This window comes from Caretta caretta, chromosome 1 (genome assembly GCF_965140235.1).
Source record: "Caretta caretta isolate rCarCar2 chromosome 1, rCarCar1.hap1, whole genome shotgun sequence".
In the NCBI taxonomy this organism is placed as follows: domain Eukaryota; kingdom Metazoa; phylum Chordata; order Testudines; family Cheloniidae; genus Caretta; species Caretta caretta.
Genome location: NC_134206.1, coordinates 352364663 through 352391201, shown reverse-complemented (window position 1 = coordinate 352391201; position 26539 = coordinate 352364663). Strand labels below are relative to the sequence as shown.

Sequence of the window (26539 nt, the reverse complement as noted above, 5' to 3'; positions counted from 1 at the left end):
AAACCGCACCATTTTTATATACCTTGTCAGAGTTGTATCTAGCGCTTGGAAAGTTTAGTTGGATAATCTTAATATTAGCAAAGTTGAATTGACTTATGTGCAGGTTGCTTTCAGTATTCAAATAACATTACTTATGGGCAGATGTGACAAACTGATATCAACATAGGTGGGTATGTGAAAATCAGCCAGAAGTATAGAAAGTCTATTAATAATCCTCCTGAGGTTCTAAGGCTGCATGCTCTGGTTGACCCTAAGCCTCTGGCTACCAGAAGATGGGTGGATCACTCCATAATTTCCCTTTTGTTTACGTTCCCCCTCAAGGTGTGGTACAGGCCACCATTGGAGACAGGATACTGGGAAAGATGGACCAAGGTCTGAACCAGTATGGCAGTTCTTACATGACTCTTGTTGGTGTCTATTCATTTGATTAAATCTAGAGGCACCCCAGCTTAGTCAGGGCAAGTAGTGATTGTATGGAGCTGCTTTGTCTGTTTTTAGGCATATTGTGTGATATGGGTATTGAGTGGAAGCTATGCTGACAAATGTGAGGCACCACATATAATGCTGAGAAAATGTACTGGACCCAGTGGGATTCCTCCATTTTTCTGCAAGCGGCTGGGAATTAAGAGATGCAGAGAAAAAAGAGAAACACCTCAATTTTTCCTAGCAGCTAGGCAAGGAGAGAGGAGAAATGGGCGATAAAGTGCCAAAATGGAGTATGAGATCTGCAAATAATTGTGGTGTCCTGTGCTTGTTACTTTACAATGTTTGTAATAGGTTTCAGAGTGGTAGCCATGTGAATCTGTATCAGCAAAAACAATGAGGAGTCCTCATAGCACCTTTGAGACTAACAAACTTATTTGGGCATAAGCTTTCGTGGGCTAAAATCCACTTCATCAGATGCATGGCGTGGAAAATACAGAGGCCGGTATAAATGCACAGCACATGAAAAGATGGGAGTTGCTTTACCAAGTAGTGGGTCAGTGCTAACGAGACAATTCAATTAAGGTGGAAGTGGGCTATTCTCAACAGTTGACAAGAAGGGGTGAATACCAAGGGAGGGGAAAAAAAAATCACTTTTGCAGTGCTAATGAGGCCAATGTAATCAAGGTGGCCCATTTCCAACAGTTGACAAGAAGGTGAGAGTATCAGCAGGGGGAAATTAGTTTTTGTAGTGACCCATCCATTTTTTTTTTAACGTTTGTAACCTATCACAGGATTTGTAAGGCATTTATCATCTTGGTGTGTGTATATATCTCTCTATATCTATATATAGTGAACAAATTTATGACCAAATACAAAAAACTTGAGTCTTTCGAGTACAGGAATGTACAAAGGTAAGCGTGATATTTATTTTTAGAGGTGCTTCCCTGTGAAGGAGGCAAAATTGGAAAGATGTCTTTCATTTAGCTGTAAATCAGGGGTCTCAAACTCAATTTACCTTAGTGCCAGTCTTCAAATCCTCCCAGCGGGCCAATAATGTCACTGTAAGATGGTCTTCAGAAAACGTTTCTATTGTATTTTTTATTTCAAATTTCTTAGAAATAATAAAATTGTCATACAACGTGATACAATTCTTCACGTGCCAGAGAGTTTTTAGTGTTTGCCAGACACCTGGCAATGCTTCAGTTCCGTTAGTTGATGTTTGGCCTCAGCGACTGAGCAGTTGTAACCTTCAGGAGTGCAGCAAGGTGGGCATCAGAGAGTTGTGTTCAGTCCACTTTCCCACGCTCTGCTGACAGCAGGACCTTGCTGGGGTGGGCCTCAGCTTCCGTGGGCACAAAAGCGGCTGAGGAGGAGGCACAGTCATGGTCTGCCCGCTGGTCAGATGCAGGGGGTGAGGCGCATGGCTACTCCCCTCAAGAGATGGGGCAGTGGGTGGGTCTAACGCTCCCTGTGTGACTGGGATTAGGCTCCTATCAGGTTCAGTGCCTCCTGGTGCTCCTGCTGAGATGGCCCTCTCCTACACAAAGTACCCACATGACATGGGACAGTGGATAAAAAAGTAAATAAAGAGCCCCATTTCATTACACAGACCTGCAGTGCCAACAGCTAGAAATAACCTCTTTCCTTCTTCTTATCTTCACCTTATCTTATCTGCAGGCACCAGCACATTGCCTCCGTGCAGGCGCTCCAGAGCTCCCATTGGCCATGAAGTCAGCGCTTGGGGTGGGGGGATGGAGGCAGTGTGCCCCCTCGTGCTGTCCTTGGAGCCTAACGAGTCATGCCACCTCCCAGCCTGTTTCCCACCCTTTTCCCTCGCTCCCTTGGCCTTATGTATATATAGCCCCGGCTGACTCTGCCCAGTGACTAGTGACACTGCTTCCATGGCTGACTCTGCCTGGCAACTAATGATGCTGCCTCCATGGCTGATTCTGCCCAGCAACTAGTGATGGTATCTCTGTACCTCTTCCCTAGCCAATGGGAGCTGCGGGGGGCGGAACCTGCAGCAGACAGCTGGCAGCATAGCTGCATCTCTCTTGCGCCCCCACCCCCCCTCAACCCCCCAGCCGCCAGCCATGAGGGCCAGATGAACGTTTCTGTGGGCCGCAGTATGGAGGTTCTTGGGCCACAGATGGCCTGCGGGCCTGAACTTTGAGACCCCTGCTCTAAATGCTCTCAGGGTTGGGCTTTGTTTGATTTCTTCTTGCAAAAAATTTTACAGTCAGTTTCCTGACACTGAGAACTCTGTGGGATCTTCCCCAATAGTCTAAAGTTGGGCCTCTCTATGTTCATTGCTTTTGTGGAGCATTACTTTCTTTGGAGGATCATGGAGGGTGAGGCAGTCTGAAAGAACTAGGTTCCATGTAGTAAATGTTTTGTATATTACGACCAGAACTTTGAATTCTGTTGTGAAATGGAGTGTGGAGTTTGTGAGTACAAATATAACTATTTTGATTGCTGATGGTATGTGTTGTACTAACTTAAAATGGTTGCATTCAATCCCATATAGAGAAAATTGAGGTAGTCTAACCTGGAGGAGTCAAAATTGTAGATCATGATGTTTGTCTTTGTTTGGGAGGAAGGGACATAGTCTGGTCAGAGAAAGATGGATAAAAGTGTTGTTGGCATATCCAGAAATAGTATGAGTCCAGCATGACCTGATGCTTGGCAACACCTTGACAATCGATAGTCTGGTGACTTTGAATGTTGGTGAAGTCAGGATATGGCCAATTTGTCAAAGTATTTTCCCTGTTCTGCCAGCGTAATTCTGTTGTTGGTTGAGTTTTAACTCATATAAGAAGAGCAATTAGTTTAAGGGGAAGAGAGAGAGAGTATTGAGATGTACAGGATTCTTTAGTAAAGGAGCGTGAGTGGTAAGAAGCATGTGTCCATCAAGAGTCTCTGGGATTTATCTGGGAATGACAGGATCCTGGGCAGTGCTAATTCACTGACCTCCCACCAGATCAGTGAAAAATCTAATAGTTTCATAGTTTTTTCCCAAGTTTTTTAATAGATTGCCCCAAGATTTTCAGAAGTCTAGAAGGGGCTAGTGATTTTGGGTGATTTAGTTTTGGAGTACCCAACTTGAGACACCTGAGATTCTGATTTTCAGTGTGGGTGCTGAACACTTTCCGAAAATCAGAACCCCTTAGGCATCTCAAGTTGGGCAAACCAAAAATTCAAGGTACCCTGAGTCACTAGTGATCTTTGAAAATTTTGGATCTAGGTTTTAAAGCCGGAAGGGCCTTATCATCTAGTGTGATTCTATTCCTGGTAGAGATCACAACATGGTGTCATGTTGAGAGTCTGCAGTTATTCTGTTTGTTCCTGTTCTAGATGTGATGACCAAATGGCAAAGTAAAGTGATTTAAATCTCACTGATTTAAATCACCATTTTAATAATAAGAAAAGGAGTACTAGTGGCACCTTAGAGACTAACCAATTTATTTGAGCATAAGCTTTCGTGAGCTACAGCTCACTTCATCGGATGCATTCGATGAAGTGAGCTGTAGCTCACGGAAGCTTATGCTCAAATAAATTGGTTAGTCTCTAAGGTGCCACCAGTACTCCTTTTCTTTTTGCGAATACAGACTAACACGGCTGCTACTCTGAAACCTGTCATTTTAATAATGATTTAAGTGAGCAAGCAAGGAATCTAAGATTTAAAAAATTGATTTTAATTGTTTTGCATTTGTGCTTTTTACATATTTTCCTAAAGAAAAGTTTATTCTTATTAGTTGGTTACCGTTAAAACATGTTGATTTGCAACTAAATATACACTAATTTTGGTGCTTCTGTTTGCTAACCAGGAAGATACTTCTAGCTGTCCAAGACTGAGTATAGCTGAGTTACATCATCAGTTTGATTGGATATTTGTGAGTGCAGCCATTGCAGATGGTAAGATGAGAAATATAGTGACATTTAAATTAATATGTATCCTGTTTTGTAGATCATTACGGCTTAGTGTGACATCACATTGTTAGTGTTGTTTGATCCGTGCAATTGGGCATTATTTAGGGTTGTATCTGTTAGAAGGAGAAAGTGATAATGAAGTCAGGTATTTCTTTGATGCAGTCTGGTTTATTTACAAAGAATTGCATACTAAGTCCCATTTCTCTGAATATAATAGGAAGCAAACGTAATCAAACAGGAGGCAGTTTCTTTGCTCACAGTTCCTAGCCTCATTCCAGCTAGCACTCTGCCTCAAAAGATCTTTCTAGGCTTTCTCTCAGGCCCCCGCCATCATGCTTTTCTAGCTGTCTCCTTGGCTTTCTGTGTGCTGCTGCACACAGACGCATGATTTTCACAAAACAGTACCTAGCTCCCTGCATTTGCATTCATTCTTCAGCATCTGACTGGCCATGCATGTGGCCTGTGTTTTTGGCAGTGGTTACTGTTGTTTCAGCTTACTCCAAAAAGGAGATTAAATTCTTACATTTATCCTGAATGGTGCTTTCATGCCCACCAGCTTCAAAGAGGTTTCACCCACCTTCATCATAATATGTTTTCTTATATATAGATTAGTTTATATGTGAGATTTTATGATAGTAAGCTAAGGACTTAAAATAGTAACTGTTAGGGGGCTTATTCCTTCACCCACTTATTTCCCTGGTCCTTCTCGCATGAACAGAGAGCAACAATACCCGAAGTCCAAAGGTGCAAACAATTCGATGTTTATTGGGGTGAACTTCCAGCAAGCATGATTCCAGTTTCCTTCCTTAGTATCCTCCTTCCCAGCTCTGACACCACAGAGCCTTACACCTGTGTCCCTGTTCCCATTCCTACCCTTAGCCAAACATGATTCCAACTTCCTTACTCCCATTCCCTGTTCCCATTTCCCCCTTTAGCAAAACATGATTCCAATTTTCTTACCCCCATTCCCTGTTCCCATCTCCCTTACCCACATGCCCATGCCCACCCACACCCTTCCTCATTGACTACAGATTATATAGTAAAACTTGAGTTCTGCTTAGCTATACCTTAACCAATCATTTTCCTGAAATTTAACTAACCAATCCTAACATATTGTAACATGATTATGTAACCAATTATATCCCACCACCTCAATTAGTTTACACCCAGCAAAATTAATTATACAGCAGACAGGAACAATCACAGAACCAGACAGAGATTATACAGACAAACAACAGCAAAGTGGGAACTATAATGACAAAACAATACAGAAGTGAGGATTTCACATCCCAGCTATTGATAAGTGAGTTCTTGCCAGACAGGATGCTATCAAACTAAGTTTCCTTTTACATTTTCTAGGCACTTCCCTTTCTCTGGAGGTGATAGGAATACAATCCTGTCCTGATAGTGCCTAACAGCCCAATAGCACCTTATTTCAATGTGACTAGTTTGGAATGTGAGGATGTGACCGTTCGCTTCCCAGCTTATGGCTGCCTCTGCTGCTTAGCCAAAGGCCTGAGCCTAAGCACAGGGCCACAAACTGTCACAGTAAGAGATGGCCCTTACACTGGCAGACAGTGGTTTTGATTCTTTCTTTTATACCTCTATCACTAGCCAAGTGATAAGAATACACCTAAATTCTTAGAGTATAGGCCTTTACAGACAGGCCTGAATATCTATATCCTAACAGTAACTGAGAATTGCGTTGTACGTCGAAATGTAAGTCAAAACCACTTTTCCCATAGGAATCAATGGTATGAAGGCGGGATTTGTTCTTGAACCAAAGCTTGATACACTATTTTCACCACAATAACCCAGATTTTTGTACTAAATGAATTATAGATGAGAAATGTTGCAACATCAGTGTATTTACTGCACACTGTATTTTGTAAACAGCATGCAAATAAACATATAAACTCACATATGGCTGCTCAGAATGCCAGCAACACAGGCTCAGAAAGCCAGGGAGAAAGGTACACATGCTGAGCCTCAGCCAATCACTGTTCAAGCTTTCTGATTGGCTGAGACCAGGCCGGGAACCAATCAGAAACAAGCGGCAACCCTACCTGGCAACAAGCTGCCCTGCTGCCTCAAAGCCAATGAGAAGCGACCCCTTCCAGCTCCATACCAGAATAACACAACCAGGAAGTGATTTTAAGTGAACTTTATGCAAATTGAACGTTGTAAAGGGGAAACGGGCAGTCAATTGAAAAGCGTTGTAAGTGGCGTCCGACCTAAGTCAGGCGTCGTAAGTCTGAGGACTCCCTGTACTTCTGTGAAAACAACGAGGAGTCCTTGTGGCACCTTAGAAATTAAAAAAATTTATTTGGGCATAAGCTTTCATGGGCTATAACCCACTTCATCAGAATTATTAAAATTTGTGAATTCATAAGTAACTCAGGATGGGGAAAGTGAGAAAGAATAGTACTTTTTCCTTGAGTGCTATATGAGTTGTAGACTCCTCATGGTTTCCATAGATTTTGAAATTCTAGTTTGAAATACTGTCTAGATGTTCGCAAAAAGAAAAGGAGTACTTGTGGCACCTTAGAGACTAACCAATTTATTTGAGCATGAGCTTTCGTGAGCTACAGCTCACTTCATCAGATGCATACCGTGGAAACTGTAGCAGACTTTATATATACACAGAGAATATGAAACAATACCTCCTCCCACCCCACTGTCCTGCTGGTAATAGCTTATCTAAAGTGATCATCAGGTGGGCCATTTCCAGCACAAATTCACTCTCCTGCTGTGTGGGGGGGTGGAGGGTGAGAAAACCTGGAAATGGAAATGTATTCCTTTTCTTTTTGCGAATACAGACTAACACGGCTGTTACTCTGAAACCTGTCTAGATGCTAGAGTACTTATCATAGAATCATAGAATCATAGAATATCAGGGTTGGAAGGGACCCCAGAAGGTCATCTAGTCCAACCCCCTGCTCAAAGCAGGACCAATTCCCAGTTAAATCATCCCAGCCAGGGCTTTGTCAAGCCTGACCTTAAAAACTTCTAAGGAAGGAGATTCTACCACCTCCCTAGGTAACGCATTCCAGTGTTTCACCACCCTCTTAGTGAAAAAGTTTTTCCTAATATCCAATCTAAACCTCCCCCACTGCAACTTGAGACCATTACTCCTCGTTCTGTCATCTGCTACAATTGAGAACAGTCTAGAGCCATCCTCTTTGGAACCCCCTTTTAGGTAGTTGAAAGCAGCTATCAAATCCCCCCTCATTCTTCTCTTCTGCAGGCTAAACAATCCCAGCTCCCTCAGCCTCTCCTCATAACTCATGTGTTCCAGTCCCCTAATCATTTTTGTTGCCCTTCGCTGGACTCTGTCCAATTTATCCACATCCTTCTTGAAGTGTGGGGCCCAAAACTGGACACAGTACTCCAGATGAGGCCTCACCAATGTCGAATAGAGGGGAACGATCACGTCCCTCGATCTGCTCGCTATGCCCCTACTTATACATCCCAAAATGCCATTGGCCTTCTTGGCAACAAGGGCACACTGCTGACTCATATCCAGCTTCTCGTCCACTGTCACCCCTAGGTCCTTTTCCGCAGAACTGCTGCCTAGCCATTTGGTCCCTAGTCTGTAGCTGTGCATTGGGTTCTTCCGTCTTAAGTGCAGGACCCTGCACTTATCCTTATTGAACCTCATCAGATTTCTTTTGGCCCAATCCTCCAATTTGTCTAGGTCTTTCTGTATCCTATCCCTCCCCTCCAGCGTATCTACCACTCCTCCCAGTTTAGTATCATCCGCAAATTTGCTGAGAGTGCAATCCACACCATCCTCCAGATCATTTATGAAGATATTGAACAAAACCGGCCCCAGGACCGACCCTTGGGGTACTCCACTTGATACCGGCTGCCAACTAGATATGGAGCCATTGATCACTACCCGTTGAGCCCGACAATCTAGCCAGCTTTCTACCCACCTTGTAGTGCATTCATCCAGCCCATACTTCCTTAACTTGCTGACAAGAATACTGTGGGAGACCGTGTCAGAAGCTTTGCTAAAGTCAAGAAACAATACATCCACTGCTTTCCCTTCATCCACAGAACCAGTAATCTCATCATAAAAGGCGATTAGATTAGTCAGGCATGACCTTCCCTTGGTGAATCCATACTGGCTGTTCCTGATCACTTTCCTCTCATGCAAGTGCTTCAGGATTGATTCTTTGAGGACCTCCTCCATGATTTTTCTGGGGACTGAAGTGAGGCTGACTGGCCTGTAGTTCCCAGGATCCTCCTTCTTCCCTTTTTTAAAGATTGGCACTACATTAGCCTTTTTCCAGTCATCCGGGACTTCCCCGGTTCGCCACGAGTTTTCAAAGATAATGACCAATGGCTCTGCAATCACAGCCGCCAGTTCCTTCAGCACTCTCGGATGCAACTCGTCCGGCCCCATGGACTTGTGCACGTCCAGCTTTTCTAAATAGTCCCTAACCACCTCTATCTCCACAGAGGGCTGGCCATCTCTTCCCCATTTTGTGATGCCCAGCGTAGCAGTCTGGGAGCTGACCTTGTTAGTGAAAACAGAGGCAAAAAAAGCATTGAGTACATTAGCTTTTTCCACATCCTCTGTCACTAGTTTGCCTCCCTCATTCAGTAAGGGGCCCACACATTCCTTGGCTTTCTTCTTGTTGCCAACATACCTGAAGAAACCCTTCTTGTTACTCTTGACATCTCTGGCTAGCTGCAGCTCCAGGTGCGATTTGGCCCTCCTGATAACATTCCTACATGCCCGAGCAATATTTTTATACTCTTCCCTGGTCATATGTCCAACCTTCCACTTCTTGTAAGCTTCTTTTTTATGTTTAAGATCCGCTAAGATTTCACCATTAAGCCAAGCTGGTCGCCTGCCATATTTACTATTCTTTCGACTCATCGGGATGGTTTGTCCCTGTAACCTCAACAGGGATTCCTTGAAATACAGCCAGCTCTCCTGGACTCCTTTCCCCTTCAAGTTAGTCCCCCAGGGGATCCTGGCCATCCGTTCCCTGAGGGAGTCGAAGTCTGCTTTCCTGAAGTCCAGGGTCCGTATCGTGCTGCTTACCTTTCTTCCCTGCGTCAGGATCCTGAACTCAGCCAACTCATGGTCACTGCCTCCCAGATTCCCATCCACTTTTGCTTCCCCCACTAATTCTACCCGGTTTGTGAGCAGCAGGTCAAGAAAAGCGCCCCCCCTAGTTGGCTCCTCTAGCACTTGCGCCAGGAAATTGTCCCCTACGCTTTCCAAAAACTTCCTGGATTGTCTATGCACCGCTGTATTGCTCTCCCAGCAGATATCAGGAAAATTAAAGTCACCCATGAGAATCAGGGCATGCGATCCAGTAGCTTCCGTGAGCTGCCGGAAGAAAGCCTCATCTACCTCATCCCCCTGGTCCGGTGGTCTATAGCAGACTCCCACCACTACATCACTCTTGTTGCTCACACTTCTAAACTTAATCCAGAGACACTCAGGTTTTTCTGCAGTTTCGTACTGGAGCTCTGAGCAGTCATACTGCTCCCTTACATACAGTGCTACTCCCCCACCTTTTCTGCCCTGCCTGTCCTTCCTGAACAGTTTATAACCATCCATGACAGTACTCCAGTCATGTGAGTTATCCCACCAAGTCTCTGTTATTCCGATCACGTCATAGTTCTTTGACATCACCAGGACCGCCAGTTCTCCCTGCTTGTTTCCAAGGCTTTGTGCATTTGTATATAAGCACTTGAGATAACCTGTTGATCGCCCCTCATTCCCAGTATGAGGCAGGAGCCCTCCCCTCACAGACATTCCTGCCTGTGCTTCCTCCCGGTATCCCGCTTTCCCACTTACCTCAGGGCTTTGGTCTCCTTCCCCCGGTGAACCTAGTTTAAAGCCCTCCTCACTAGGTTAGCCAGCCTGCTCGCGAAGATGCTCTTCCCTCTCTTCGTTAAGTGGAGCCCGTCTCTGCCTAGCACTCCTTCTTGGAACACCATCCCATGGTCGAAGAATCCAAAGCCTTCTCTCTGACACCACCTGCGTAGCCATTCGTTGACTTCCACGATTCGACGCTCCCTACCTAGGCCTTTTCCTTCCACGGGGAGGATGGATGAGAACACCACTTGCGCCTCCAACTCCTTTATCCTTCTTCCTAGAGCCACATAGTCCGCAGTGATCCGCTCAAGGTCATTCTTGGCAGTATCATTGGTGCCCACGTGGAGAAGCAGGAAGGGGTAGCGATCCGAGGGCTTGATGAGTCTCGGCAGTCTCTCCGTCACATCGCGAATCTTAGCCCCCGGCAAGCAGCAGACTTCTCGGTTTTCCCGGTCAGGGCGGCAGATAGATGACTCAGTCCCCCGGAGGAGAGAGTCCCCGACCACCACCACCCGCCTTCTCCTCTTGGGAGTGGTGGTCGTGGAACTCCCAACCTCAGGACAGCGCATCTCATGCCTTCCAACCAGCGGAGTCTCCTTCTGCTTTCTCGCCCCAGACATATCATCTGGTCCACTCTCCGCAACGATACCTGTGGAGAGAACATGAAAGCGGTTAGTTACCTGTGTCTGTGTTACTGGAACCCGGACATTCCGCTTACCTCTTCTGGAGGTCACATGTTGCCAAGCTTCTTCACTGGCCTCTTGGCTCCTCTGTGCAACCTGCTCTATATCTGTAGAGCTTTGTGCCCCTAGAAGCCTATCCTGAGTTTTGTCCAGAAAATCCTCAGTTTCCCGTATGCAACGCAGGGTTGTTATCTGTTGCTCCAGACCTTCAATCTTCTCTTCCAATATGGAGACCAGCTTGCACTTTGTACAGACAAAGTCGCTTCTGTCCTGTGGAAGAAAGACAAACATGGCACATCCAGTGCAGGTCACAACAGCTGAACCCCCCCCTTCCATATCACCTTCCTACTACGAGCTTCCTCAGAGCAGTTTGCAAGACGTAAGCCTCACTGGGCTCACTCCAGGCGAACTCCCAGGCAAACTCCTGCTGCGAGCTGCTCTGCTGGTTCGCCGCCGCTCAGCTGGTTCGCGAAGCTCTGGCTATTTTTAAACAGCCAGGCTTCCCTGTCGCAAACAAACAGACACCCTACTGCCCGCCCCCTGCAGGCTAGCAGCCAATCAGACACTCACTCAGGCTCTCACACTGCCCCCCCAGCAAACACACGCTCGGATACTTCCTCAGCAAGCAGGATACTTACCAGTCCCAGGCAAACTCCTGCTGTGAGCTGCTCTGCTTGTCTAATGCTTCTATCTAATGCCCATTTTTCATTTCATTGTTAATGTTGCACTTCAGTTTAGTCTTAAACACAAGATTGGAAACTTACTTCAGGATCTGATGAGAAGACCCTGTATTGTGTAAAAATATCTTGTTAACACTAGGGTTGTCAAGCGATTAAAAAAAAATTAATCGTGATTGAAAAAAATTAATTGCAATTAATCGCACTGTTAATAATAGAATACCATTTATTTAAATTTTTGGATGTTTTCTACATTTTCAAATATATTGATTTTAACTATAACACAACACAAAGTGTACAGTGCTCACTTTATATTTATTTTTGATTACAAATATTTGTGGTATAAAAACAAAAGAAATAGTATTTTTCAATTCACCGCATACAAGTACTGTAATACAATCTCTTTATCATGAAAGTTGAACTTACAGATGTAGAATTATGTACAAAAAATAACTGCATTCAAAAATAAAACAATGTAAAACTTTAGAGCCTACAAGTCATAGAATCATAGACTATCAGGGTTGGAAGGGACCTCAGGAGGTCATCTAGTCCAACCCCCTGCTCAAAGCAGGACCAATCCCCAACTAAATCATCCCAGCCAGGACTTTGTCAAGCCTGACCTTAAAAACTTCTAAGGAAGGAGATTCCACCACCTCCCTAGGTAACGCATTCCAGTGTTTCACCACCCTCCTAGTGAAAAAGTTTTTCCTAATATCCAACCGAAACCTCCCCCACTGCAACTTGAGACCATTACTCCTTGTTCTGTCATTTGCAACCACTGAGAACGATCTAGATCCATCCTCTTTGGAACCCCCTTTCAGGTAGTTGAAAGCAGCTATCAAATCCCCCCTTATTCTTCTCTTCCGCAGACTAAACAATCCCAGTTCCCTCAGCCTCTCCTCATGACTCATGTGTTCCAGTCCCCTAATCATTTTTGTTGCCCTCCGCTGGACTCTTTCCAATTTTTCCACATCCTTCTTGTAGTGTGGGGCCCAAAACTGAACACAGTACTCCAGATGAGGCCTCACCAATGTCGAATCAAGGGGAACGATCACGTCCCTTGATCTTCTGGCAATGCCCCTACTTATACTTCCGAAAATGCCATTGGCCTTCTTGGCAACAAGGGCACACTGTTGACTCTTATCAAGCTTCTCGTCCACTGTAACCCCTAGGTCCTTTTCTGCAGAACTGCTGCCGAGCCATTAGGTCCCTAGTCTGTAGCGGTGCATGGGATTCTTCCGTCCTAAGTACAGACTCTGCACTTGTCCTTGTTGAACCTCATCAGATTTCTTTTGGCCCAATCCTCTAATTTGTCTAGGGCCTTCTGTATGCTATCCCTACCCTCCAGCATATCTACCTCTCCGCCCAGTTTAGTGTCATCTGCAGACTTGCTGAGGGTGCAATCCACACCATCCTCCGGATCATTTATGAAGATACTGAATAAAACCGGCCCGAGGACTGACCTTTGGGGCACTCCACTTGATACCGGCTGCCAACTAGACATGGAGCCATTGATCAATACCCGCTGACCCCGACAATCTAGCCAGCTTTCTACCCACCTTATAGTCCATTCATCCAGCCCATACTACTTTAACTTGCTGGCAAGAATACTGTGGGAGACCGTGTCAAAAGCTTTGCTAAAGTCAAGGAACAACATGTCCACTGCTTTCCCCTCATCCACAGAGCCAGTTATCTCATCATAGAAGGCAATTAGATTAGTCAGGCATGGCTTGCCCTTGGTGAATCCATGCTGACTGTTCCTGATCACTTTCTTCTCCTCTAAGTGCTTCAGAATTGATTCCTTGAGGACCTGCTCCATGATTTTTCCAGGGACTGAGGTGAGGCTGACTGGCCTGTAGTTCCCAGGATCCTCCTTCTTCCCTTTTTTAAAGATGGGCACTACATTAGCCTTTTTCCAGTTGTCCGGGACTTCCCCCGATCGCCATGAGTTTTCAAAGATAAAGGCCAATGGCTCTGCAATCACATCCGCCAACTCCTTTAGCACTCTTGGATGCAGCGCATCCGGCTCCATGGACTTGTGCTCGTCCAGCTTTTCTAAATAGTCCCAAACCACTTCTTTCTCCACAGAGGGCTGGTCACCTCCTCCCCATGCTGTGTTGCCCAGTTCAGTAGTCTGGGAGCTGACCTTGTTCGTGAAGACAGAGGCAAAAAAAGCATTGAGTACATTAGCTTTTTCCACATCCTCTGTCACTAGGTTGCCTCCCTCATTCAGTAAGGGGCCCACACTTTCCTTGACTTTCTTCTTGTTGCTAACATATCTGAAGAAACCCTTCTTGTTCCTCTTAAGTCCACTCAGTCCCACTTCCTGTTCAGTCAGTCACTCAGACAAAGAAGTTTGTTTACATTTGTAGGAGATAATGCTGCCCGCTTAAGAAGCCGGCAGCATTAGCTCCTGTAAATGTAAACAAACTTGTTTGTTTTAGTGATTGGCTGCACAAGGAGTAGGAGTGAGTGGACTTGTAGGCTCTAAAGTTTTACATTGTTTTGTTTTTGAGTGCAGTTATGTAACAAAAAGAAATCTACATTTGTAAGTTGCAGTTTCACAATAAAGAGATTGCACTACAGTACTTGTATGAGCTGAACTGAAAAATACTATTTTGTTTTTTATTTTTACAGTGCAAATATTTGTAATAAAATAAGTGGATGGGTCATTACACAAAGTAAAACTATTTCCCCATGAAGAAAAGAGTACTTGTGGCACCCCATGCTTATTCTCTCCCCCCCCACCCTTACTCTCACCTTCTTATCAACTGTTGGAAATGGGCCATCCTGATTATCACTACAAAAGGTTTTTTTCTCCTGCTGATAATAGTTCACCGTAATTGATCAGTCTCGTTAGTGTGTATGGCAACACCCATTTTTTCATGTTTTCTCTGTGTGTGTGCATCTATCTATCTATGTATCTATCTATCTATCTATCTATCTATCTATCTATCTTCCTACTATATTTTCTGCTGCATGCATCCGATGAAGTGGTTTTAGCCCACGAAAGCTTATGCTCAAATATATTTTTAGTCTCTAAGGTGCCACAAGTACTGCTTTTCTTTTTGCGAATACAGACTAACACAGCTACCACTCTGAAAAGTGTATACTTTGTATTCTGTGTTGTAATTGAAATCAGTATATTTGAAAATGTAGAAAAACATCCAAAACTATTTAATAAATTTCAGTTGGTATTCTACTGTTTAACAGTGTGATTAAAACTGTGATTAATCCCAATTATTTTTAATTACGATTAATATTTTTGAGTTAATCGCCTGAGTTAACTGCGATTAATCAAGAGCCCTAGTTAAAACAGAACTTCACTGAAAGCAAAGGGAAGCTAAGGAAAGTACAGCTCTTTCACAGTTTTCCTCAATGTGAGTCTCCTTTTCAATGTTTTGTATATTCAGTTCGGGGCTTCAGTGTCTTGCTGTCCCTTCAAAGTAATAGGGGCCTCAGACTGAATATGTAATACATGTATTCTGTTTGTAATTATTCTTGGAACAAGGAAAATGACCTTTTGGTTTCCTTGGCAACGTAGAACTTTCTTTTATAGAGTGATGTCAGGAAAACAAAGTGTGTTCCTGAATGAAGTACTGTAGGTATTTCACAAGCTGAGTCTAAGGACTGCAGAGGGGAGGGACTGTTAACCGTTGTGCTTCTGGAAACCAGAATAAATGTTCATATTTGTCTACAGTATTAAATGGTAAAGTTGCAGGTAGAGTGATAGAAGGGAGTATATTCATATGTGATAATGATTTTACAAAAAACTTGGCATCTTCAATAAGTTCCATTTTTCTTTAGTCTAATTTAAATTTGCCATCAGGTGAGGTTACATGTAAAAGATACTTCATGCCACCGTAGCCTTTCCAGGGCTTTCCTTGGTGAATAGTAACACTATTTTCTTTTTCTTTAATTCTCAGGAAAAAGAGACTGGAGCGAAACTTCACATTGAAAGAAAGGTGTTTTCTTTTTTTAAAGATGAATACACCCCAGGAACTGTAACCCAAATGTTTCTCTGTCTGTGGAGAAGATTTCATTTTTGAAACGATTTCTACGGAAGGTATGAATATTTACTCTTCCTCTTTAAGGCTCATTTGTTTCAAAATAAATACTTACAACTGTGCGATGCATCTCAGTAATCAGAACTTGAAAATTTTACTTGGCATTTTGTACTGGGAGGTAGCTAAGATGAGAGTGGTGATGCTGGGAGGGCTCTAACAATGTGGTTCAGTTGCCAGAACATCCCGGTGGGAAGCCCAGCTCCTCTGCCACCATTTTGAGGCATGTGATATACAGGAGCTCAGTCTCTAGCTAATCTAATGATTGCTTCTGCCCTGAAGCTCTGTAAATCTGTGACCCATAGATGATAACATCAGGAGATACCACTGTGATAATCTGACTTCCATAGAACACATCCCGTAAGACTTTCCTGAACTCTTTGATCTAGAACATCTCTTTTAGAAAAGCATCTAGTCTGAGTTAAAAATTTCCAATGACAGAGATGCCATCACAACCCTTGCTAAGTTGTTCCAGTGGTTCCTTGCCCTCCCTCTTGAAAATTCGCATCTTATTTCCAGTCTGAGTTTGTCTAGCTTCAACTTCCAGTCATTGAATCATGTTAGACCTTTGTCTACTAGATTGAAAAGCATATTATCACATTTTTATTCCCCATGTAGGTACTTATAGACTGTCATCAGGTCAGAGAGGTTAAGCTAGGTAGACTCAAGGAGCTCAGTCACCATAAGGCATGTTTCTTCTTCGAGTGATTGCACGTCCATTCCTTCTGAGGTGTGATGCATGTCCCCTTAGCATCCTTGGGCTGCTGCACAATGGTATGAAGGGCAGGGCTGACACCACCCCTGCCGCGAAGTTCCTTCTTATTGCCCTTGATCAATAGAGTGTGTTGGCTTGCTGCTGTGATTATTTTCTCCCACTCCAGGGGATTTAACTCCCTTCTGACCAGCATTTACTTGGTCTTGCTAGTATTCACTCTGAGCCAGCTGATCTGTCTTGTCTAGTCTATATAGGTTGTATATAGACTAGACCATAGTGTCTTAGCGTGTTCCAGTAGTGCATTAAGCAATGTGACTACACATCTGTCCTGTGTTGTTCTTTTATCCTCTACCCAGAAGGAGAGTTGTGTGCAGTGGAATGTCTTGTTTTGGTAGTGTGTGTTTTTTTTGTTTTTTAAATGTACCTGTTGCTGTGTGTTCACGTTAGAGAAAGCAACATCAAAGAAACATGGAGCAGAAAGTTATGAGGTTCTGATGGCCCTTTGTTCCTAGGGGGGTTCATTCCACAGTCTCAGACGTCTCCCAGAGAAGGTTCTCTCTTTCGCATAGATAAGCTTTACTCTTTATTATTGAGAATTCCATTGTACGAGAGAACCATAGTTGTTTCCCCCAGTCTTCATCCTAGTGCTTTAGATGGTCTTTTAGAAGTCCTGGGCTCAGGCCATGGAGTGTTTTTGCAGATCAGGACTGAGACCTTGAACATAATTTGAAAATCTATTGGAAGCCAGTATAGAGAGCAGAGGGCAGTTGGATATGTTTATGGTAATTTGTATTGCTGAGGAGATGGGCTGCAGTGTTCTGAACTAGTTCGGGTTTCCTAAGTGCTGAAGGCTTCATGCCCGGGTATATTATCTTGGTGTAATCCAGCCGAGAGGTGATCAAGGCATGAATATTTGAAACCAGGTCTTCTTCCACCAGGATGGAATGGAGTTTCCTAGCCAAGCAGAGGGGTAGCAAGCAGTACTTGTGGATTCTGCCATGTGAGAGTTCAGCATCAGTGAGGAATCCAAGAATAGTTCTATACTACGGACTGACTGGACTAATTGTGGGTGTCTCTCTTCAACCAACAGAGAGTGCACTGAAGCTGCAAGCTCTTCAAAATACTTTCTTCTGCCCAGAGGCATCACTTCTGGTTTGCTTGGGTTCAGCTTCAGCCAGCTGTTCTTCTCCAAGTACTGGGCAATCTTGGTGGTAGTGGTTTGGTGAAGGATAGATAGAGCTCTGTGTCAGCCGTGTATTACTGGCATTTGAGTCCATGTTGTCTGACAAGTTCAACTGGTGGTTCCATGTAGATAGTGAAAAGGAGCAGACTGAAAATTGATCCTTACAAGCGAGGGGACTAGTGGTGATGCTGCAATTCCCTATTACTACTCACTGGGTTCATCCCTCCATGAAGGACTCAGACCATTTTAGTACATTATCCTGGACCCAGGTCACCTCTCAGGTTAGACAGCAGAATCTCATGACCAACATCAAATGCTGCCTATCTGTTGTAGGCATTGTGATATTCTGGTGATGGCACTGGTTACATCTGTGGAAAAGTAGATGATCAACTTGGTTTAATTAGTGTAGGTTTGGCACTGAAGCCTGTGGTGACTTACCACCTCTTCAAGCTGTCTCATGCAGATTTTGAAGAGGAACCAAATTAAAATGGATACCTCTGGGACACGCGGGAATGTGCTCTTGATAAGGAGAAACCACTCTGTCAGTTTGCTTGAAGAGGACTGATTGGATTGCCATAGACAACAAATGCTTTGACAGTGTATTGCAGCATTCAGAACTAAGTGGAAAACCTATCTCACATTAAATAGTCTCTCTACATAGACTCTATCTCTCTTACAAGCACCCCTGCCTGTTACCTTTCAAGTGATCCTCACACACAAAGAAAGAGGAAAGTTTGTTTTTTGTTACATGTTTTAATTAGAAGGTGCTCAGTTACAACAGTAATGAAGATCATATAGGAAGAATCCCACGTATTTCATGATTTCATAAGCATGGAATTTGTCTTGGAAATCAGCTCTTGAGGGATAATTGTACTCCAGAATCTCAGCTTTCATTTCAAAATGTTTTTTAGCCCATATAATTCCAGAGATGATTTTGAAAATGTGAAGAGTGCATCCAGTGTTGATTCAAGAATAGTCAGGGATGGAATCATAGAATCATAGAATATAAGGGTTGGAAGGGACCCCAGAAGGTCATCTAGTCCAACCCCCTGCTCAAAGCAGGACCAATTCCCAGTTAAATCATCCCAGCCAGGGCTTTGTCAAGCCTGACCTTAAAAACCTCTAAGGAAGGAGATTCTACCACCTCCCTAGGTAACGCATTCCAGTGTTTCACCACCCTCATAGTGAAAAAGTTTTTCCTAATATCCAATCTAAACCTCCCCCACTGCAGCTTGAGACCATTACTCCTCGTTCTGTCATCTGATACCATTGAGAACAGTCTAGAGCCATCCTCTTTGGAACCCCCTTTCAGGTAGTTGAAAACAGCTATCAAATCCCCCCTCATTCTTCTCTTCTGCAGGCTAAACAATCCCAGCTCCCTCAGCCTCTCCTCATAACTCATGTGTTCCAGACCCCTAATCATTTTTGTTGCCCTTCGCTGGACTCTCTCCAATTTATCCACATCCTTCTTGAAGTGTGGGGCCCAAAACTGGACACAGTACTCCAGATGAGGCCTCACCAATGTTGAACAGAGGGGAACGATCACGTCCCTCGATCTGCTCGCTATGCCCCTACTTATACATCCCAAAATGCCATTGGCCTTCTTGGCAACAAGGGCACACTGCTGACTCATATCCAGCTTCTCGTCCACTGTCACCCCTAGGTCCTTTTCCGCAGAACTGCTGCCTAGCCATTCGGTCCCTAGTCTGTAGCTGTGCATTGGGTTCTTCCGTCCTAAGTGCAGGACCCTGCACTTATCCTTATTATCCTTATGGAGAATGCACCAGAACCCTTGGTACTTTGTTCCAATGATTAATTACTCTCACTGTTAAAAATTTACGCCTTATTTCTAATCTGAATTTGTCTACTTCAACTTCCAGCCATTTGATTATGTTAGTCCTTTCTCTGCTAGACTGAAGAGCTCATCATTAAATATTTGTTCCTCATGTAGATTCTTACAGACTGTTATCCAGTCCCCCTCTTAACTTTTACTTTAAGTTAAATAGATTGAGCTCTTTGAGCCTGTCCCTGTACGGTAGGTTTTCTATTCCTTTAATCATTCTCAATGACTCTTCTCTGAACCCTCTCCAATTTATCACTTGCTGAAAACAGTTACAAACTGCCCACTTCTCTGGTGTACTTCTGGGGAAGGAGGTTCTGAGCTAGGTTATTTGGACAGAATAATGGGGAGTCACAGCCTGGGAAGCTGGGCTACCTGAAGAGCATAGGGGAGGGCGGAAGCCTCAGAAATTATAATTTTTAGCAGTCAGAAAGAACATAAGAATGGCCATGCTGGGTCAGACCAAAGGTCCATCTAGCCCAGTATCCAGTCTTCCGACAGTGGCCAATGCCAGGTGCTCCAGAGGGAATGAACAGAACAAGTAATCATCGAGTGATCCTTTCCCTGTCGCTCATTCCCAGCTTCTGGCAAACAGAAGCTAGAGACACCATCCCTGCCAATCGTGGCTAATAGCCATTGATAGACCTATCCTCCATGAACTTATCTAGTTCTTTTCTGAACCCTGTTATAGTCTTGGTCTTCACAATATCCTCTGGCAAAGAGTTCCACAGTTGACTGTGCCTTTTGTGTAGAAATACTTCCTTTTGTTTGTTTTAAACCTGCTGCCTATTCATTTCATTTGGTGACTCCTAGTTCTTGTGTTATGAGGAGTAAATAACACTTCCTTATTTACTTTCTCCACACCCGTCATGATTTTATAGACCTCAATCATATCCCCCCTTAGTTGTCTTTTTTCCAAGCTGACTAGTCCCAGTCTTATTAATCTCTCGTTATATGGAAGCCATTCCATACCCCTAATAATTTTTGTTGCCCTTTTCTGAACCTTTTCCAATTCCAATGTATCTTTTTTGAGAAGGGGCAACCACATCTGCACACAGTATTCAAGATGTTGGTGTACCATGGATTTCTATAGAGGCAATATGATATTTTCTGTCTTATTATCTATCCCTTTCCTAATGATGCCCAACATTCTGTTTGCTTTTTTGACTGCTGCTGCACATTGAGTGGATGTTTTCAGAGAACTATCCACCATGACTCCAAGATCTCTTTCTTGAGTGGCAACAGCTAATTCAGACCCCATCATTTTACATGTATAGTTGTGATTTTGTTTTCCAGTGTGCATAACTTTGCATTTATCAACATTAAATGTCATCTGTCATTTTGTTGCCCAGTTACCCAGTTTTGTGAGATACTTTTGTAACTCTTCGCAGTCTGTGTGGGACTTAACTATCTTGAGTAGTTTTGTATCATCTGCAAATTTTGCCACCTCACTGTTTACTCCTTTTTCCAGATCATTTAAGAATATGTTGATTAGGACTGGGCCCAGTATTGACCCCTGGGGGACACCACTGTTTACCTCTCTCCATTCTGAAAACTGACCATTTATTTCTACTCTTTGTTTCCTATCTTTTAACCAGTTACCAATCCATGAGAGGACCTTCCCTCTTATCCCATGGCAGCTTACTTTGCTTAAGAGCCTTTGGTGAGGGACCTTGTCAAAGGTTTTCTGAAAATCTAAGTACACAATATCTACTTATCATTCTTATTAATATCATGCTTGTTGACCCCCTCAAAGAGTTCTAGTAGATTGGTGAGGCATGATTTCCCTTACAAAAACCATGTGGACTTTTCCCCAACAAATTATGTTCATCTATGTGTCTGAAAATTTTGTTCTTTGCTATAGTTTCATTAAGTTTTATATCAATGAGTGCTTTCACCTGAGTTGCAAATGTGTGTTTGGAAGAAAAACAGGGAGAGGATGAAACGTATTTTATGGCAATAAAATAGATCACTGTTTTCAGAGAATTTAGGAGTGGTGGTTTATAATTCACAGAAGTACACACCTATAGATAGATAAGGTGTTGCAAACAATATCCTGAGGAATGACTTTTTAATTAAATAACTGTTTTGTCAAGTGCAATTCATATGAAAAATTCTTCTGACCATTTGAACACTGAGTTCTATACAAAATGTTTGCAGCATTCTTTTACAGTTAAATGAAGACTAATAGTTGTAACAATGCTAATATACAAGCTTTCAAATAAATGCAGTTAGTCAGTCTTGCATCTTCTATTAGATCACACTGACTAAATGATTCATCTAGTGGTTGGCATTTTAGTAGCTCATAGTGGTAAACACTGTGTCCTTTCTCTGCTCTTCTCTCCCCCCCCTCACCCCCCCCCCCAGCCCTCACCAAAAAAAAAAAAAAAAGCCCATAGATATTTTCACACATTTAAGACTTGTCTTCACTGGGACAGTTAGCTCAAGTTAGCATGCATGAATTACTGCACTTGAGCTACTCTAGCTAGAGCAGGGGTTCTCAAACTGTGGGTCGGGACCCCTTAGGGGGTCATGAGGTTATTACATGGGGGGGGTCACGAGCTGTCAGCCTCCACCCCAAACCCCGCTTTGCCTCTAGCATTTATAATGGTGTTAAATATATAAAAAGTATTTTTAAATTATAAGGGAGGGGGGTCAAACTCAGGGGCGTGCTATGTGAAAGGGGTCACCAGTACAAAAGATTGAGAACCACTAAGCTAAAGTGAGTGACCATACTTCAGAAAAATGCTGGAGTTTCAGAACTACACTGGAGTTATACAGAGTGATTTGACTTAAATGCGTTAGGAGCAAGAGAGCACAGAAAGTAAATGTCCTTTACTTAGCAGAGAAGGAGAACTAATAACTGATGACATTGAGAAGGCTGAGGTGTTTAATGCCTATTTTGCTTGTCTTCACTAAAAAGGTTAATGGTGACCAGATACTCCACACAATTAATATTAACAAGGGGGAAAGGTATTAAAGCCAAAATAGGGAAAGAACAGATTAAAGAATATTTAGATAATTTAGATGTATTCAGTTTGGCAGCACTTGCTGAAATTCATCTAGGGTATTTAAGGAACTAGCTGAAGCATTCTTGGAACCATTAGCAATTGTCTTTGAGAACTCATGAAGGATAGGTAAGGTCCCAGAGGACTGGAGAAGGCAAACGTAGTACAGTACCTGTTTTTAAAAAAGGGGAACAAAGAAGACCAGAGGTATTACAGACCAGTGAGCCTAACTTTGATACCTGTAAAAATAGTGGAACAAATTATTAAACAATCTGTAATAGCCAACATGAATTTTTCAAGAGCAAATGCCTGCAAACACCACCATTTTCTTCTTTGACTATGGCTACAGCTGACTTAGTGGATAGGAAGGAAATAGTAGACATGACATATCTTGTTTTTAGTAAGGCTTTTGACACAGTCTCATAGACATTCTCATAAGCAAACTAGGGAAATGTGGTGTAAATGAAATTACTATAAATTGTGTGCAGAGTTGGTTGAAAGATCCCATTCAAAGAGTAGGTTTCAGAGTAGCAGTCTTGTTAGTCTGTATTCGCAAAAAGAAAAGGAGTACTTGTGGCACCTTAGAGACTTAACAAATTTATTTGAGCTTATTCTTTCGTGAGCTGCAGCTCACTTCATCGGATGCATTCAGTGGAAAATACAGTGGGGAGATTTATATACATAGAGAACGTGAAACAATGGGTGTTACCATACACACTGTAATGAGAGTGATCACTTAAGGTGAGCTATTACCAGCAGGAGAGCAGGGGTGGGTGGGTGGGGGAAACCTTTTGTAGTGATAATCAAGGTGGGCCATTTCCGGCAGTTGACAAGAACATCTGAGGAACGGTGGGGGTGGGGAATAAACATGGGGAAATAGTTTTACTTTATGTAATGACCCGTCCACTCCCAGTCTCTATTCAAGCCTAAGTTAATTGTATCCAGTTTGCAAATTAATTCCAACTCAGCAGTCTCTCCTTGGAGTCTGTCAAAGAGTAGTTATTAGTGGTTCGCTGTCAAACGAGAAGGTCCTGCGGGAGGTTTGTTCTTGGTCCGGTATATTTTTAGTATTTTCATTAATGACTTGGATAATGGAGTGGAGAATATGCTTATCAAGTTAATAGATGACAGCAAGCTGGGAGGGATTGCAAATGCTTTGGTGGACAGGATTAGAATTTAAAATGTCCTTGTCAAATTGGAGAATTGGTCTGAAATCAATAAGATGAAATTAAATAAAGACAAGGGCAAAATACTGTGCTTAAGAAGGAAAAATGAAACGTATAACTACAGAATGGGGAATAATCGGCTAGGTGGTAGTACTGCTGAAAGGAATCTGGAGTCTGTAGCGCATCACAAATTGAATATGAGCCAACAATATAATGGAGTTGTGAAAAAGGCTAATAACATTCTGGTGTGTGTTAACTAGTAGTGTCATATGTAAGACATGAGAAGTAAGTGTCTCGCTGTATTTGGCACTGCTGAGGCCTCAGCTAGTCCATTTCTGGGTGCCAGACTTCAGGAAACGTGGACAAATTGGAGAGAGTTTAAAAGAAGAAAACAAAAATGATTACAAGTTTAGAAAACCTGACTTATGAGGAAAGATTAAAAACGCTGGGCATGTTTACTCTTGAGAAAAGAAGACTGAGGGAAGATCTCATAACAGCCTTCAAATATGTTAAAGGCTGTTATAAAGGGGATGGTGATCAACAGCTCTCTATCCTCTGGGTCGCCACATTTCAGGAAAGATGTGGACAAATTGGAGAAAGTCTAGAGAAGAGCAACAAAACTGATAAAAGGTCTAGGAAACATGACCTGTTCATGAGGGATGATTGAAAAAATTGGGTTTGTTTAGTCTGGAAAAGAGAAGACTGAGAGGGGACATGATAGCCGTTTTCAAGTACATAAAATGTTCTTACAAGGAGGAGGGAGAAAAACTATTCTTCTTAACCTCTGAGGTTAGGACAAGAAGCTCTGGGCTTAAATTACAGCAGGGGAGGTTTAAGTTGGGCATTAGGAAAAACTTCCTAACTGTCAAGGTGGTTAAGCACTGGAATAAATTGCCTAGGGATGTTATGGAATCTCCATCATTGGAGATTTTTAAGAGCAGCTTAGACAAACACCTGTCAGGGATGGTCTAGATAATACTTAATCCTGCCATGAGGGTAGAAGCTGGGCTAGATCAGTGGTTCTCAACCGGGGGTACACAGAGATCTTCCTGGGGGAACATCAACTCATCTAGATATTTGCCTAGTTTTACAACATAAAAAGCACTAGCGAAGTCAGAACAAACTAAAATTTCATACAGACAATGACTTGTTTATGCTGCTTTATGTACTAAACACTGAAATATAAATAAAATATTTATATTCCAATTGATTTATTTTATTATCATATGGTAAAAATGAGAAAGTTAAGCAGTTTTTCAGTAATAGTGTGCTGTGACACTGTCTGATTTTGTAAGCAAGCAGTTTTTAAGTGAGGTGCAACTTGGGGGTATGTAAGACAAATCAGTTTCCTAAAAGGGTTACAGTAGTCTGCAAAGGACGAGAGCCACTGGACTAGATGACCTCTTGAGGTCCGTTCCAGTCCTATGATTCTATGTCCATTGAAAGTAGGACAAAAAATAAAGAGCTTGTGCCTGGTCAACACTCTAGAGTTAGGTTGATGCAGGGCACCTTACATTGACCGAGCTATGGAAGTATCTAAAATTTTACTTCCACCAACTGCCCTGCTGTGCAGACTTAATAACTCTACCTCCACGAGAGGTGCAAAGCCAATGTCAATGTAGTTAGGTCGATGCAGTGTCATGTAGACACTGTGTTGCTTATGTCAACTGTTCTGGCTTTCAGAAGCAGTTTCACAAGGCCCTACACTGACAGTACAGTCGATATAAGCACTCCTAGTGACGTGCACCACAAGGAGCAAAGTGTAGACATGCTCAAGAGATGTAATTACTGTGGCGGCTGTATGCTGATGTAGGTTAGTTCAACTTAATTTTGTAGTGTGGACATGCCCTAAGCAAGGGATATTTAAGTTAAATATTAGGAGAAACTTTCTAAGGCCAGGCCTACACTAGAAACTTGTATTGCTATATCTACATCGCTCGGGGTGTGAAAAATCCACACCCTGAGTAACGCAGTTATATTGACCTAATCCCCAGTGTAGAAAGCACTATGTGGATGAGAGAGCTTCTCCCTTCAACATAGCTACTGCCTTTCATGGAGGTGTATTAACTATGCCCACTGGAGAAGCTGTCCTATCGGCTTAGCAGCATCTTCACTAAAGCATTGCAGTGGCACAGCTGCAGCTTTCGAAGTGTACACCTGCCCGAACTATACGGGTAGTTAAATTCTGGAGTAGGCGTCCACTGGAGGCTATGGAATCCCCGTCCTTGGAGGTTTTTAAGAGCAGGTTAGACAGACACCTGTCAGGGATGATCTGCGTTTGCTTGGTTCTGCCTTAGTGCAGGGGGTTGGACTTGATGGCCATTGAGGACCCTTGCAGCCCTGCATTTCTATGATTCAGTGATTAGCAAGCAGCACAGAGTAATTGGATTAGAAGAACAACAAGGAGTCCGGTGGCACCTTAAAGACTAACAGATTTATTTGGGCATAAGCGTTTGTGGGTAAAAAACCACTTCTTCAGATGCTTTAAGGTGCCACCGGACTCCTTGTTGTTTTTGTGGATACAGACTAACATGACTACCCCCTGATACTTGGATTAGAAGAGAGAGTGGATTAGCTGCTCAGTTGTTTAAACTGAGCTATTGCACTCCGGCTGCATTACTAGCTCAAGCATCAGCATCACTAGCAAGCACTATGCATTTTAATACAGATAAATGTAAATGTATAGATGTAGGAACAAAGAATGCAGGCCATACTTAAAGGATGGGAGAGTCTATCCTGGGAAGCTGCAACTCTGAAAAAGATTTGGGGGCCATGGTGGATAATCAGCTGAAGATGAGCATCCAGTGTGATGCTGTGGCCAGAAGAGCTGGTGTTTTCCTGAGATGCATAAATAGGAACCTCGAGTAGGAGCAGAGAGGTTCTTTTACCTCTGTTTTGCAGTGGTGCGACCGCTGCAGGAATACTCTGTCCAGTTCTGGTGCTCACAGTTCACAAAGGATGTTGATAAACTGGAGAGGGTTCAGAGAAGAGCTGAGGGAATG

At 43.1% G+C, this 26539-nt stretch overlaps 2 protein-coding genes across 5 annotated transcripts in view; one reads left to right on the top strand and one right to left on the bottom strand.

Moving 5' to 3' along the window:
• The window catches only part of PPP6R2 (protein phosphatase 6 regulatory subunit 2), a 164757-nt gene that overhangs the window by 35795 nt on the left and 102423 nt on the right, over positions 1 to 26539 (top strand). For 3 of the 4 annotated variants that reach the window (XM_075124605.1, XM_048821097.2, XM_075124606.1), the window contains exon 2: positions 15488 to 15627. The gene's annotated coding sequence lies outside the window, so the exon portion shown is untranslated. Of the gene's footprint in view, positions 1 to 4253; positions 4342 to 15487; positions 15628 to 26539 lie in introns of all 4 variants that reach the window. The other variant, XM_048821189.2, reaches the window with a different exon arrangement.
• On the bottom strand, positions 8772 to 11257 carry LOC142070679 (uncharacterized). Its single transcript, XM_075124604.1, has 2 exons — positions 10181 to 11257; positions 8772 to 8881 (listed from the first exon to the last, which is right to left on the bottom strand). The coding sequence occupies exon 1, from the start codon at positions 11218 to 11220 to the stop codon at positions 10213 to 10215; it is 1008 nt and encodes a 335-aa protein (XP_074980705.1). The 5' UTR covers positions 11221 to 11257; the 3' UTR covers positions 8772 to 8881; positions 10181 to 10212.

Bases quoted from the DNA above. Each gene is read 5' to 3' on its own strand.
- LOC142070679 (XM_075124604.1), bottom strand. From the start codon at position 11,220: ATGGAAGGGGGGGGTTCAGCTGTTGTGACCTGCACTGGATGTGCCATG.